General features: G+C 33.1%; 1 protein-coding gene across 2 annotated transcripts in view; it reads left to right on the forward strand.

The window, feature by feature from the left end:
* Positions 1-8,336: 8,336 nt before the first annotated feature.
* LOC132718266 (golgin subfamily A member 4-like) overlaps positions 8,337-16,532 on the forward strand; it is a 51,832-nt gene continuing 43,636 nt past the window's right edge. For both annotated transcript variants that reach the window (XM_060701941.1, XM_060701942.1), the window contains exons 1-3: positions 8,337-8,533; positions 10,714-10,917; positions 16,232-16,470. In XM_060701941.1, the coding sequence (XP_060557924.1) occupies positions 8,453-8,533; positions 10,714-10,917; positions 16,232-16,470 (524 nt within the window). In that variant the 5' untranslated portion in view covers positions 8,337-8,452. The remainder of the gene's footprint in view (positions 8,534-10,713; positions 10,918-16,231; positions 16,471-16,532) is intronic.

Consider the following 16,532-nt stretch of genomic DNA (forward strand, 5'->3'; position numbering starts at 1 on the left):
GTTCGTTGGTACAGGCGGATGGATTTCAATTTTTAAATTTTGGATTCAAACAAATAATGAGTGATTAATACAGAATTAAAATTTCTTAATGTTTAGAAGGAATAATGGGAAGTAACTGCTGCGAACTTATTGAAAATGCATGGCCTCATAGAGGCATCAGTCACATATACAAATTTAATGTACATAGAATGTGAAATATCTCAAAAACAGTTCCGCAAAATAAACTAATGTACTAGATGGCATATATAAATCAAAACGAAAGTTTTACCTCACCTATCAGTTTCTTAAATGCCACAGTTGTTTGACCGATTCCGGCGCAGTTTTTTTAACTTTTGCTGACTGTACACAAATTAACAAATTGTTGGTATAAACAAATTATCTGCTAGTAGATATTTAATTCGTCTTCAAACCTAACAATTAACAGAAAATATATGAGCTGCGTCACGACAAAACCAACATAATGTGTGTTGCGACCAGCATGGATCCAGACCAGCCTGCGCATCCGCGCAGTCTGATCAGGATCCATACTGTTCGCTATCAGTGTCTACTTCTTATAGGGTTTGTAAGCGATCCATGCTGGTCGGAAACCCATTATGTTGGTTTTGTCATGACGCGGCTCATATTATCTTTTTTCTAGCAAGAATACTCTGATTAGCTTCAACAGTTCCGAAACAAGTTTACCAGTTCCGGTGCACATAACAAATGCCATTTGTAATATTACGTACGAAGAAAATAATTGACTATTTGCCAGCTAATACTAAAACTAAGTCAGTATATGTACACTTCAACTTGTCAGTCTTATTCATTATTTTATTATGCACCATCATGCTTGGCGTGAGATCAGGGTCGTTCCTATATATTTTTTTCTGTTTGAAAGACCTTGGTGAGATGAAGCATAAATGCAATGCATTCGACTTTTTTCATTATTTCTGGTAAGATCTGCTTAAAAACAGAATACAGTGCACGATGAAAATAAGGTTTTGTTTTGCAATAACGCTTGAACAACATTCATTCTAGTCTCATTACTGATTAATACTTTCCTAAAGATAATCTATCCATAAAATATTTTGAAAAACATTTTAAGTTTAGATAATATCTGTTAACACTGACATAGACATCGATATTTATTGACCTATTGTTCAATCTTCTGCATCTTATTTTATTATTCATTTTTCACAGATAAAATGTAAATTTAATTACACTACACGTACATGTACTTTCTATATCTAATAATAACATATCGTATTTCAACGGCTTTCCTACTATATTGTATATTATACAGTACAGTAAGCGCATTTTAAATAAGTGATTATAATTTAACTTCAAAATATGTTTACCTCAAAAAAGTTGTTGGCACACTTTCTTACAGGTACTCGTTCATATATTTCAATATCAAAGAACATTTGAGCCGCGTCACGACAAAACCAACATAATGGGTTTGCGACCAGCATGGATCCAGACCAGCCTGCGCATGCGCGCAGTCTGTTTAGGATCCATGATGTTCGCTTACAAACCCTTAACAAGTAGGGTAACTGAAAGCGAACAGCATGGATTCTGATCAGACTGCGCGCAAACCCATTATGTTGGTTTTATCGTGACGCGGCTCATTTTATTTTCGATAAGAAAACACAGAAACGTTTGGGTACATCCCGTCATCAAAAATATAAGCTTCGGAACTGGTCAAAAAAGGTCTCCTGGTTCAAACGGGTATTCATATCTTTATGTTTATATTTTTGCAAATATTTTTGAATTAAGTTGTAAGGCAGATAGCAACTTTTCAACCGGTGTATATAATGTGTCCCTTTCTTTCAGTTTATATAGCAGGTACCAATATACCAATAACCATTAAAAATGGCGATAAGAAATTCAGCATTTCTGCTTCATGTAGATTCAATAATCGGACGAAAATTATTAGAAGCCGAAATAGAATGGTGACTAAAATATTTATTTGTGAATGTCAATAAACACCAAAACCAGTGAACATTTCATTTTCTTTATTTATTGTCGTTTACGTGAATGGCTCGCTTGATTCTTCGGAACTGGTCAATGCGCCGGAACCGGTCAAATAACTGTAATATATTTTTTTCCCCATTTAAGTACTACATACATGTGAACTCTCCCACTTTTAGCAGGAGACTCCCACTTTCTGCAGGTTAGCCGTATTTTCAAAGATTTTTCTTAAAAAATAAGGGGTATTTTAACAAATTAAAGAAATCTCCCTATATTTGATATCAGAACTTTCTTCTTTGTTTATTAATCTCCCTCTTTTTGAAGAAAAATCTCCCACTTGATCGTCGAAAAAAAGTTCATATATGCAACTCGAATTCGCTATTCCTTTTATTATCTGTTTACATCAATATTGACAAAAAGGGGTGTCGAAAATTCTTCTATAAAAGCATACTATTAATCGCCTAAATCTTTAACTACCTAAACAATTACTCATTTTTAACCGTTCAGCGTAATAGCGTAGTCTTTGAGTGTTGGCTTCGTCAGTGTAGAGACCGTGGTTCGATTCTTGGAAAAGGCATTTTTTTCTTTCCTTAAATTTTTTGCTTTTAGATATTTTTCAAAGAACTCGATTTTACATTGAGTTTTACACACAGTTGCTTTTAACAAATAAAGTTAGAGGCAGAACAGTCGTTATTATAGTAATAAATGTGGAATGGAAGAAATTTAAATATATAAATATACAAATGAGCCGAAATTGTTTAAAGATGTAGCAAACTGAATTCAGAATTTTAAATAGAATGATTCACAGGCCTTATGCTCCCATACACACTGCTTATTCACAAACAGCTTTCTGCCTCATATTCTTGCATTAAAGCAAACCAACTTTCTACATTACTGTCAAATTTATTACTTTTTTATATTTTGTTGTTGTTTCAAGAGCATTTGTTTTTTAAACTCGTCTTTATATTTTGAACACTTCTTCTGGTCATTGATTGTAGACTGAAGTGTAATGGTTTTAACAAGTTTGCACTGGCATTTTCTTTTTAACTTTCATATAATTATGCAATAACCTGCTGAAATTATCTAATGCACTTTTCCAGAATCCAGTTATGAAACTGTCCACCAATTTTGGGGACATTCAGGTTAAAGTTTAGGTCAGCCTGTTAACAGTACACGGTCTGGTCAGAAAGCACTGTAATTATGACAGCACTGTCATGCCGAGTTCAGCAATGAAATTATGTGTTTTGGTGATAGCATAGCTATCTTGTAATGTAGTTATTTATTCATTAATGGTTTGTTAAGAAACACTGACCTAGAGATAAGTTAATACATGTATTTCAGTCAGACTTTACTGACTTGTGTAAAGACGAAAGTTGTCAACTGCTTCTAGTAACAAACGGTAAAATAAAACACAAACGAAGTTTTTTCAATCAACACTTTATATAAATATAAAAAAGCAACAACAAAATTACAAAAAACATTACCAAATATATACTGAACCAAAAAAGAAACTTTCGCAAAGTATGTGCCAGTTGTTCAAGGGTACTACTTAGATGTACACACTTATATACATGTAGTAGCTTGTAAAACTCGTTTTGTTTGCAAAATCGGTCAGCTAATTCCCGTATAAAAGCCCGATATGTGTATTCAACGTAAAAATCGAGTTTCAAAATGATTGAAAAACTGTACTAACATATTTACATTCAAACTTGGAGAAAGTTTCTTTTTTGTTTCAGTATATAAAGGAAACGAAAAATAAAAGCATCTGAACTAAACTTTCTGTAATATAAAGTAAACAAAATCCATTTTTAATCAATACAGAAAAATCTAATGAAATAACAACAACATCATGTTGAAGAAGCAAAAATACAGAAAAAATACATAAATCATAATAAGCTACAAGATGGACACCAAAAATAACTTGTGTGAGATTGCAATATGGTTTTTATTGAGATCATATCTTACAAAACCTAAATTGGGAATTGTATAGCGCACTGTAACACCGCACTTTGGGGTCAAACACACTTTGGGGTTCGACCCCAAAGTGCGTTACGTACTTTGTGGTCCAACCCCAGAGTGCGTTACGCACTTTGGGGTCCAATTTTAATCCCAAAGTGCGTTAAACAGGTACATATGCATTTTTTTAACATCAGGCAAACGACCGCACTTTGGGGTCATAGAAAATTAATGTTCATTATGTTTTAAATAATATATTGTAGTCAAAGTCAATGGTAAACAAAAAATCAAGGTATTATATAGACACAAACATGTGCCCTGAATTTTAGTAGAAGCAATAGGGATTTAAATGATCTTGATTAGTAAGTGAAGAACTTTCACCAAATAAAGAATTATTAAGCTATTAAAATATTTTTTCTCAAATTTTCCATTATTTTAAAAGAATGTACACCTTTCATTAACTCCATTGTTTTTAGCTAAATGCATTATTTTCCGGTTTTTTATTTACACATTTTATAGAAATATGATAGTCTTAGCATAGACAAAGGTATAAATTCTGGGAAATCTTAGTAAGACATTTCAGTAAAAAAATGTGCCTGATAATATGTTGAAAGAGCCATTTATTTAGCTAAATGTGACATATAAGAAACTTAACTAGGTGTACATGCGGCTTTAAGTAGTAGTCAGTACAGGCAGTGCTAAAGATATCAACGCACATTAACTTTAGAATAATGTTTCTCACTGGGGGTATAGGTGATTGTGAGATATCGATCCCATGAGGGTTAAAAATAACATTTTAAAGGCCCATTACGCTTTCATTTGTTTTTCTTTAAAGCTTTTTCATTTTGATGTTCTTCTATATTATCCAAAAAATACACATTGGCCAATTACCTGAACCATCTTTTTCATTTGTTGCCTTTTGGCAATGATGAGTACAGTTATAGTGAATTATTATTTTATAGGGAAGTCAAATACTACAGTGTTTTGCATTCTTTTATGACAAATAATTTCACATTTATCGCTACTTTATTCAGGTAACAAGCATCTTACATTTTTCAGATACTATTATTTAAACATTATAAAATTCATGTTTGCTCTTTCTAAAGAAGTATGTAAGATTTACCATAAAAAAGCCTCTGGCGAACGGTTGTTACGGAGCTTACAAAAACCCTTAAGTTTGTTGATAAGCTTAATAATGTTTTTTTTGTAAAAATCACTTTTTATAGTCCGATCGAAAAACTTGATATGTTTCACCAGAACATTGCAATAGAGTTTATTTATAGTTCTTTGGAAAAAAATATTAACTGCATTTTATTTTATTCCCAACATATTTAAAATGGGGCTCAATATGGCACCAAAAGTTATCAAGTAAATGACCGACAGAACGGGATATTTTTCGCAGCATCTTTTAATTTTTGTATTATCTTGATCGGTGGCATAAAAGTGACATTTGTATTTTTTTTCGTATATATTTTTTGTTTGTTTGTCGTACATATTTTTTTTAGTTTTGAATACATGTACATACATTTTTTAGTTTTGCACACATATTCTTTTTTAGTTTGCATACATATTTTATTTTAGTTTTGTATACATATTCTTTTTTAGTTTGCATACATATTTTATTTTAGTTTTTTTTTTTGTATACATTTTTTGTTTGTTTTTTCGTACATATTTTTACATGACGCCATTTGCAAAGTAGAGGTTTGGATAATTACACCATTTGTAAAACACCATTTTTAAACACATCGCCATCTGTAAATTACAGTACCTCATTTGCAAATGCCATTTGCAAATACCAATATCTTCATTTTTCATACTCGTATCAAAAAATAACAACACTTATTAGTATAAATATAAATATATCGTCCGCGGTAACCCATAGAAAGGTTCTGCATATGACCTGAAGGTGTGACACCGACCTGTCAAAGCTGGCATATAAGTTCTGCACACTATCCGGATGTTCTAAGAATTGACCTAAGTTTTATAATTCTCAATTCTCAGGGGGTGGGGTTGAGTGGTGCATATTCATGGAATAATAACCGATCACCAGTCAACAGCCCTTTTCAAACAGACACTAATATAATAGTATATAATAATAAAAAACAATAATTATATAAAATGCATATGATATAAAAAATGGGACGAAAAGGGTCAACCGAAACCAGACTTGCCTGGCCAAAAACGACAGGGCTGATTCCAAAAAATGGGCCGAAATGGGTCCAAACTACTGTGGTAGTTTTATACTCACCTATGGACTGTTATGATATTTGAAGGCTGTTTTTATTGGCTAAAATATGTATGAAAAACAAAAATAAGATATGTACGAAAAACAAAAATAAAATATGAATGCAAAACTGAAAAAATATGTATGCAAAACTGAAAAAAATATGTTTGCAAAACTAAAATAAAATATGTATATAAAACTAAAAACAAAAAATGCAAATGTCACTTTTTTTATGCTACCGTAATTTTGTTATATGAAACACAATTTTTAGATATTTCAAGTGGTAAAAATTAATGAAACTTTTTATCACTTAAGCAAGCATCATAAAGTATTGACCGCCATCTTGAACTCCACCTCAAATATTCCAATGTCGCAGATAGAAAATAAGTCAGTACTCAGTATTTAAGCAGAACTCAGATGACACCTTTAGACCTTTTGAACCCAAAGTGCGTTGATATGTAGCATATTAACGCACTTTGGGGTCAATTTCTCGATTTTAACCCCAAAGTGCGTTAGACCCCAAAGCGCGGTGCGAAGTTTAACGCACTTTGGGATCGGACCCAAAGTGCGTTTGACCCCAAAGTGCGGTGTTACAGCTCACAAAAGTTTAAAGCTACATACCCCCAGGTGAGTAAAAATATTTCAATAAAATCAAAATTGAGAAAAATGTAATAAGATGTAAGGAAAAATAAAAGTTTCAAGATTCAAGTAATATTTTACATATTATGTGCGATTAATGACTGATTTTTCAGTATTTACAACTATATTTCTACTGCGTTACTAACGCAGTAAAGGCTATTTATGCATATTTTGACCACTTTTGGTAATTTACGTGGTTTGGAAGTGTCATTTGATAACGTGTCAATTGCTTCCTTTTGGTAACTATACAATATTACACATTCAAATACATTTTCAAAATTTTCATGAAAATTAGCATGAATCTGGAGGCGTGCTGCTTTAAATAATACACAGTCAAGTTATGATTCTTGGACAGCTACAGAATTTTCTATATAATAACATGTATATACTTGTGAAATAGGATGGGTATTTACTGTAACGTAAGTTAACAGTTAATCTATAAGTTATGAGTTACTATCTTTCATACTTATTGCATAGTATATACAATATTATTGTCAACCAATCAAATTGTTGCAGCGAATACTGAATTGTATAAATAAGCTGATGTAGCAATGTTAGCTAGGTTTTTCTAGGGGGGCTCCGTGGCCGAGTTAAGGTCGCTGACTTGAGATCACAGGTCCCTCACCGCTGTAGGTTCGATCCTCACTCGGGTCGAAATCTTTCATGTGAGGAAGCCATCCAGCTGGCTTACGGAAGATCGGTGGTTCTACCCAGGTGCCCGCTCGTGCCTGAAATAATGCTCGGAGGGGCACCTGGGGTCTTCCTCCACCAATAAAGCTGGAAAAAAATCGGCGAAAAATCTCGGCGGGACGCTCTAGGATGGCCCGACTTGAATGTACGGTCGCCCATATGGGCTTTCCGGCGGCGACCTTAAATAAACGCATTAAAAAAAAAGTTAGCTAGGTTAGGTACTGTACCTACTCTGGTCAGTACTACAAGGCTTAGCCTTGAAACATTAAACTGGACTTAGTCCTAAATACAAACGTTTACGTTTATTTTAATCGACATCTTATAAATATAATCTTAATTAAATAATAAGTAGAGTAATTCTTAATAAAAGTAAATATCATTTAATCAGTATACTTATTAAATATGTTTGGATTACTCATATAATAAAAGCATTGATTGAAATTGTATTTACTAGTTGTTATTGTTTAGTCCATCATCTTAATAAAGTTACACTTATAAAGTTACACTTATATAAGTTTACTGAGCCCTGAGAATTTACTTCTGTTATAATTTGTGATCTGGTTAAAAATGTGTTAAGGTGTGATGTAAAGCAATTTATTTTACAAAGTACTGTTGTCTTAGTAAGTATTAACATCACCTTACGCTATAGATATATCTGTATGTACATTGAATAGAATGGTTCTCATTCTTGGCATTTAATGAAAGCATGGTACGTGTAAATAAGTGTTATTATGTTACAAAAGAAACCGTTTAAATTGCTTATTTAAAGAGAAAAAAGAAACAATTTAATAGCGTTTTACCTTAATTAACTGGTATAACAGATAATACAGATCCGTATTTTTATGAATATTCGTACACTAAACGTAAGTAAGACGTGTCGAGCATGCGCAACGTGAGAAGCTGATACTTCCGGTTGCAGACACCTGTAGAATTCACATAAAATATGAAATAAACTCTTATATTTGCCATTAACAAGGTCATATCGAGTAGAAAATGTTTAAAAATTTAAGAAAAAAGCTTGAGCAAGGTGTCAACCAAAGTCCTTTGAAAGGAGCGTTAGCATCTGCCTCAAAGGTAAGGAAATATGGCTTCCTGTAAAAGGTAAACAAACAGAAATTTGCCGAAAGAAAACGAAAGTGCAAGCCAACAGAAGTTTGCAGTGATAATAGATATGTATATGCCATTTCCAGCCTTGCTATTTGTTTTAATTCTTTAGTGACTTGGTTTAGAGTCAGCATTGTGATGATAGATTGAGAGGTCCGGATACTCGAGGCATTTTGAAATAACTTAATTTTTTGGAAGTGGCTAGCTGTACGGGCCCGTACGGCTAGCCAAAAGTTCTAGCCATACGTGAGGACGCACTGTATTGTCTAGCCGTACGGCACTTTTCAAAATTATATGGAAGTCGAAAATGCATATACATGTATGTTATTTGTCGTTGATTTTCATGCTTATCATTTGTTGTTTTATTTGTATGAAAGATGAATTATTAAATAATTTCTGTTAATTAAGCACATGGATCAAATAAATAATGATCAGAGTGGAATGAATAAATAAATAAAAAGAACATTGAAAAAAAAACGGTGAAAAGCAAAAATAATTGTATAATTTCCAAATACAGCATATAAATATCGAACATAATAGCACAATCAATTAATTAGCCTTAATTAATCCTACCCAGGGACTGACAATAGAATTTTAGAATGCGTTTCACGGAACATGCAAACTTTCCTTAATGATGGACAAACTTCTATATCGTCGGTAATTGACGCAATTATCAGAGCCCAACAGCAATTATTTTCGGTGTTGTTGTTATTTTTTTTTTATTTTAATGGTGTCAAAAATTAAACTTAATGAAACAAAAAAGGATTCTTATCAAAATTTTGTAAACTTATTTAAATGCAACCAAACGCTGTTTTTTCTCGACATTTTGAGATGACAAAGATCGATAGCCAACAAGGCGAGTAATCTCTAAAAAGTAAACATATGAAGACAATTGCCATTTCTTGGTTAAAATCCTCGCTTAAAGTCATAAAATAACATATGCATTTTCGACTTCTTTATAATTTTGAAAAGTGACGTACGGCTAGCCAATACAGTGTGTCAGTGACTCATGTATGGCTAGAACTTTTGGCTAGCCGTACGGGCCCGTACGGCTAGCCACTTCCTAATTTTTTTTGCCAGTTTTCATGGATGATTTGTTGTATCTCAATAATATGAAATTATAAGGCAAAGCCTATGAACGAGGAAATCGCTGTCTTAAAGGTATCATTCAGTACTTTTTATGCACCGCTTCCGTTTACACTTGTAATAGTAGACAATTATTATTTATCAGAAAATTTGTGATTGTTCATTATAGGAATACCATGCCTATTATCATTGTATTACATTGCAAATGGCGACGCCCAACTAGAACTGACACTGATAATTTCATTGATAGATATAGAATTTATATATTCTTTTTTTTTATTTGATTTTCTTTTAGATATACATGTGTAGACTTTAGCCGGGTAATCCAAAGATCAGGCCTGCTTCACGGTCCCGGCCTTTGACTTCCCCGTGTAAGGAGGAAGTTAGATTGGGCTTTATACTAGATTTAGGTCTTTAGAATAGGTTGACAATATTAATCCTTATTTAATATGGAGAACTTCTATGTTATGTTATATTACAGACTTGTTAGTTTATGATGGTAAAGCCGGGAAGTCTAATAGATATTTCTCTTAAACACAGCAACAAAAAAAATGTATAATATCTTGCCTTTTAAGCTTTAATCAAAAGTTTATCAAATATTCTTTCAGTTTCAGTTTCCTGCTCAAAGTTAAGTAAAGCGCTTTACACAGATAACAAATTTTTAACGAATAAATAATTTCATTCATGCTGATGGTTCACAGGCAAATATTTCATTCAAAAATATTAAGTTTAAAACTTAAATGTAGTCTGACTCTTTTAAACACTTGCAGCCAATTAGCCTATCAGATTTTAATTAGCGTTTTGTGATAGCCATTTGTTTATGGGTTGTATAAAGAAATTAATTAGATAATAGGATTTATTCATTATTTTTTACCTTTGTTCATGAACATCTCAGAATTAATTTTCATTTACATATACATGCTGATTTAAGTGTTATATTGTTCCAAAAGATTTTCTTGCAGAACATGCTATGTATGGTATATCATATAAATAAACTTGTATAAATGAATCGTATATAAAACATTTGTAAAATTATGACATGATATTGGTTTATATACTTTCAGCTATTAGATGAAAAACAACCTGAAACTTCTCCATTAGCAGAGAGTACTCCCAAAAAGCCAGGGGCTGCCAATGGTGATGGGAACCAGTCCAATGCCTCTGATGTCTCAGGGTATGCAACAGCTAACCAGTCAATGGAAGAAAGTCCAGCCACAATACCTGTTGGTCAGCTGATAGATATTCCACTACAGGACACAAGTAGTGAGGTAAATATTGCTTCTGGTGACTTACTCTTCTTACTGTTGTAAGTTGAAATACTCTTATACAGTAATATAATATTGTATGTAATGAAACAGTTTTATAAAATTTATAAAGATAAAGTTATGTTGTTCAATGTTGCCAAAACCTTATGATAAATTGTAACATTGAATATAGCTCTGTTAGTAAACATACTTTAAAAATGTATTTTAGCAGAATGAAATGTTGCCCAACAAAATATTATGCATCTACAATGTTCTTTATAAAGGTGTTTTACTGTTCAGCTATGATTTTGTACATACATCAGTCCCTCTTATGGAAATATACCAGCATATTTCTTTCATACAGGTACTTGCTGGCTGATCTTTCTCAAATTAAAAAAAAATTGTAAACTGTAGGTAGCATAGATATAGCTTGAAACACTGTAAGGATGTTAAATTGTTAATGCTTTAAGTTTTGTTAAAGACCTTCCAATTTCATGTCTTAGGACCGGTACAAGTCAACCCGGCCCCAAGTCAGCCCGACCCCAAATTGGTCAACCCGGTCCCAAAACCAATGTTATTTCTGGTCAATCCGGCCCCATTTTTGTTGTGCCCCCACGTTAGTGGCGGGCATTTAGATTAACCCTTGTCCGTCCTTCCGTCCGTCCGTCCGTTCACTTTTGTGTCGCAGGTAACTCAAAAAGTATTTGACCTAGAGTCATAAAACTTTACAGGAATGTTGATCAGCATGTGTAGTTGTGCACCTGGGTATTTTGGTCTGGGTATTTTTTTTAGTATTTTCAGAGTTATTGCCCTTGACTTAGTAAAATTTTGCAATTTTCAACTTGTGTCGCATGTAACTCAAAAAGTATTTGACCTACAGTCATGAAACTTTACAGGAATGTTGATCAGCATGCGTAGTTGTGCACCTGGGTATTTTCGTCTGGATATTTTTAGTATTTTCAGAGTTATTGCCCTTGACTTAGTAAAATTTTGCAATTTTCAACTTGTGTCGCATGTAACTCAAAAAGTATTTGACCTACAGTCATGAAACTTTACAGGAATGTTGATCAGCATGTGTAGTTGTGCACCTGGGTATTTTCGTCTGGATATTTTTAGTATTTTCAGAGTAATTGCCCTTGACTTAGTAAAAATTTGCAATTTTCAACTTGTGTCGCACATAACTCAAAAAGTATTTGACCTACAGTCATGAAACTTTACAGGAATGTTTGATCAGCATGTGTAGTTGTGCACCAGGTATTTTCGTCTGGATATTTTCAGTATTTTCAGAGTTATTGCCCTTGACTTAGTAAAATTTTGCAATTTTCAACTTGTGTCGCACGTAACTCAAAAAGTATTTGACCTAGAGTCATGTAACTTTACAGGAATATTGATCAGCATGTGCAGTTGTGCACCAGGTATTTTCATCTGGATTTATTTAGTATTTTTAGGTGATTGCCCTTCATTTAGAAAATTTTTGCAATTTTCAACTTGTGTCGCAAGTTTCTCAAAAAGGATTTGACATAGTCATTAAACCTTATGGGCAGGTTGCTCAGCATATTTTAGATTTGCACCTGGGGTTTCCCTCGTGGATTTATCCAGTATTTGTAGAGTTATTTCCCTTGACTTAGTAAAAAGATTGACAGAACAGTGGCGCGGTGAGGGCACCCGTGTCCTATGGACACATTTCTAGTTTATTATTTATTTTGCTTTAAAATATAAACACTTATCAAGAAATAAAATAAAAATCAACAACAAAAACAACAACAAAAGTTTTTAACGATGATATCTTTTATTATTTATTTTATATTTAAAAACTATCAATATTAACAAACAAGCAACACATGCATAATTTACTGTTTTTACAATGTTCAATGCATAGTTCTACAATGTTCAATGTATAGTTCTACAATATTCGTCACACACCCCTACAATGTTCATTACATACAAACACCAATTCACTTGTCGTCTTCTTCCGCATGGTAGACACAATCTTCAATAGGGCGGTTGCTGACAGCTCTTCCGATCGATTAACAAAACAAAAAGTTATATATAGTTATCAGTGTAACTAGTTTAAATAGGTACTAGACAATAAATTATTAATGTTTCTTTCCAATATTAGCAAAATAATGGTACATGACTCAAGTTAATTTCTTCAATTATTGTTCGAACCTTCAAATTACCATTTTTATTAAATTCAAAAAAGAATTTGTCGTATTATCTCATACAACAAATAAGTATTACCTATCCCAGGAACTGAAGATTTTCGACTGAATTGAGCGATACGTTGCTCTCTGCAGTCTTCTTAACTTAATTTCCGATACTAGGCGTATCTGAGCCTCAACCTCTAGTGCCTCTTTGTGCAGGTCACTGCCTCCTGTCTGTCACGCACAATATATCCACAATCAATACAGTTATCAGTCATAATGACATAAAGAGATTAAACACAAAGCACTATCAATTTTTCAAACACTTAGTAATATTCCAATACTTTTTTACACAGTAAATATTCTTTGAAAATAAGTTAATAAAAACATAACAAATATTAATTATACTGATGAACGTATGAATTCAATAAAAACATTCAAATGAACTGAAAAAAAATTGTTGGAAACTTAATTTATACAAACCTTTTAACTCAAAATTTTATGCTTTTCTTCCTAATTATCGCATTAACACTCAGGAAACCATCTTTAATTTACATCGAATAAAAACATGAAAGATACTACCAACTTATTATATGCCCGAAAGAATTTCGGACATTTTATGTTATACCCCCTGGCGTCCGTCTGTCCGTCCGTCCGTTAGCAATTTGGTTTCCGGAGCATAACTTAAGTTTCATTTGGCCCACAATATTCAAACTTCATAGGATGATTGCCCATATTGGGTAGAAGACCCCTATTGATTTTGGGGTCATAAGGTCAAAGGTCAAGGTCACTATGACCTTAAAACTGAAAACAGTTTCCGGAGCATAACTTAAGTTCCATTTGGCCTACAGTGTTCAAACTTCATAGGATGATTGTCCATATTGGGTAGAAGACCCCTATTGATTTTGGGGTCACAAGGTCAAAGGTCAAGGTCACTATGACCTTAAAACTGAAAACAGTTTCCGGAGCATAACTTAAGTTCCATTTGGCCTACAGTGTTCAAACTTCATAGGATGATTGTCCATATTGGGTAGAAGACCCCTATTGATTTTGGGGTCACAAGGTCAAAGGTCAAGGTCACTATGACCTTAAAACTAAAAACAGTTTCCGGAGCATAACTTAAGTTCCATTTGGCCCACAGTGATCAAACTTCATAGGATGATTGTCCATATTGGGTAGAAGACCCCTATTGATTTTGGGGTCACAAGGTCAAAGGTCAAGGTCACTATTACCTTAGAACTGAAAACAGTTTCTTGAGCATAACTTAAGTTCTATTTGGCCCACAGTGTTCAAACTTCATAGGATGATTGTCCATATTGGGTAGAAGACCCCTATTGATTTTGGGGTCACAAGGTCAAAGGTCAAGGTCACTATTACTTAGAAATTGAAAACAGTTTCTTGAGCATAACTTAAGTTCCATTTAGCCTACAATATTCAAACTTCATTGGATGATTGTCCATATTGGGTAGAAGACCCCTATTGATTTTGGGGTCACAAGGTCAAGGTCACTATTACCTTAAAACTGAAAACAGTTTTCGGAATATAACTTAAGTATCATTTGGCCTACTGTATTTAAACTTCATAGTATGATTGTCCATATTGGGTAGAAGACCCCTAATGATTTTGGGGTCACAAGGTCAAAGGTCAAGGTCACTTTTACCTTAGAATTGAAAACAGTTTCTGGGGCATAACTTAAAGTTCCATTTGGACCACAATATTGAAACTTCAAAGGAGGATTGTTATTTGAAGGAGGTAATACTTTATTTTACTCCCATGTCTTACAAATGCTTCATCTTTAATAAAAAAAAAATCACTTTCGGGCATATAATGCTCCGCCTAGCGGTGCTCTTGTTTAAAGGATTTGTTTTCACAGCTATACCTTTTTTGTTAATTGATTGCTTTAAACTGTTTGATTATCACATCTGAATTAATGTTGATGTACATAAAATTGTGATGTTATATAATTATTCATTATCACTATTGTGTATTAAAGTCTAAATCGGCGTAATTAAATTTACCGACACTTCTATGCGAGTTCATGTTTTTTTTTTACTATTTTTCTATAGTTAATAATCTTCAAGTGATAATAAATAATTTTTATTCCTTCATATGTAACAAAATAACTTGAATAGTTTTCTTTGAAAAAAATATATTTTGGGGCCGGAATGACTGATTTTAGGGCCGCACTGACCAATTTTGGGGCCGCATTGACCAAATAAAAATACTGTGGGGCCGGATTGACCAATTTTGGGGCCGGGTTGATCAATTTTGAGGCCGGGTTGACTTGGGGCTGGGTTGACTGTAATTCCTTAGGAAGAGCTTTACATATATCGTGCTAACTTACTGAAAGTGGTTCTACCAAGCCAGTGTCAGTTTTTGTCTGAAATAGTGCCTGAAGCTTGAAGTAGGATTTAGCTTGTACTGATTTAGCTTTTTAGTCTTACATGTATAAACTTTACATAAATTTGTGGTCCTAAAAAAACGAGCAAAATAAGAATCTTTTTCCCTTCATTTGCATAATTATTCATTTGATATTTACTGCTTTCTCACAAAGCTGTTATTAATATGTATATTAGTTAAATGTAATTTTACTTTGAATACATGCACTTACGAAAATAGACATACATGTAATACTGTGTAAATAAAAAGACTTGTCGTTATGTACATTTAATTTGGATTATTTTTAGCTCCACTTTTCTAAAAAATATAGGTCTATTGTCATTACCCATTTGTCAGACAACTCTGGTAAACCTTTTTGGATAAGTTGATTTTTGGTCATTAACTTAGATTTAATAGTATAATGATGCTGTTACTAGCCCTGACAATAGTGGAACATGCTTCTTATATACATGTAGCTGTTATTATTGTAACCCAACAAATATTCGCAACCAATTAATTAGCACTTAATTTGCTTAAGGCCCTGAAGCTTGAATATATATTTGCACAAGTAAAGCAGCAAGATTTCGTACATTAACTGTAAAAAAAGTTTCATTTGCATGCCATGTTTATGACAAATTGTTGCATGACTAAATACTCCAATTTTAAGGGCATCTGTTAGAAATCAACAAAAAGATATAATGTATTGTTGTAAAGCATTTAAATACTCAATTTTGTTAAATAAATACCTTTTATTAAATAAATATCTGCCAGACTGGTAATTTGTCATCGCTTTAAATATACATCATATGTTTCAGTCTTCCGCCTCAAACCTTCCCGGTGATCTTACACCCCAAGCTTCACGTTCACGAACATCGTCCATCAGTTCCATGACAAGTGACAGCTCATTCTTCACAAATGTTAGCTTTCCCCAGCATCACTACTCTCTCCCATCGGACATGGAGTCCGAAATGGACGAGTCAGGAACAGATCTTAACACAGTCAGCAAAGAAGATCTTTATCATTATATACAGAAATATCAGAAGAGAGCCACCAGGTAAGATAATGAATGGTATTCACGGTAAACAGATAGCATGTAAACTGCAAGATTAGATATCT

Source organism: Ruditapes philippinarum, unplaced genomic scaffold (genome assembly GCF_026571515.1).
Source record: "Ruditapes philippinarum isolate M1 unplaced genomic scaffold, ASM2657151v2 ctg274_1_1_1_1, whole genome shotgun sequence".
NCBI classification, from domain to species: domain Eukaryota; kingdom Metazoa; phylum Mollusca; class Bivalvia; order Venerida; family Veneridae; genus Ruditapes; species Ruditapes philippinarum.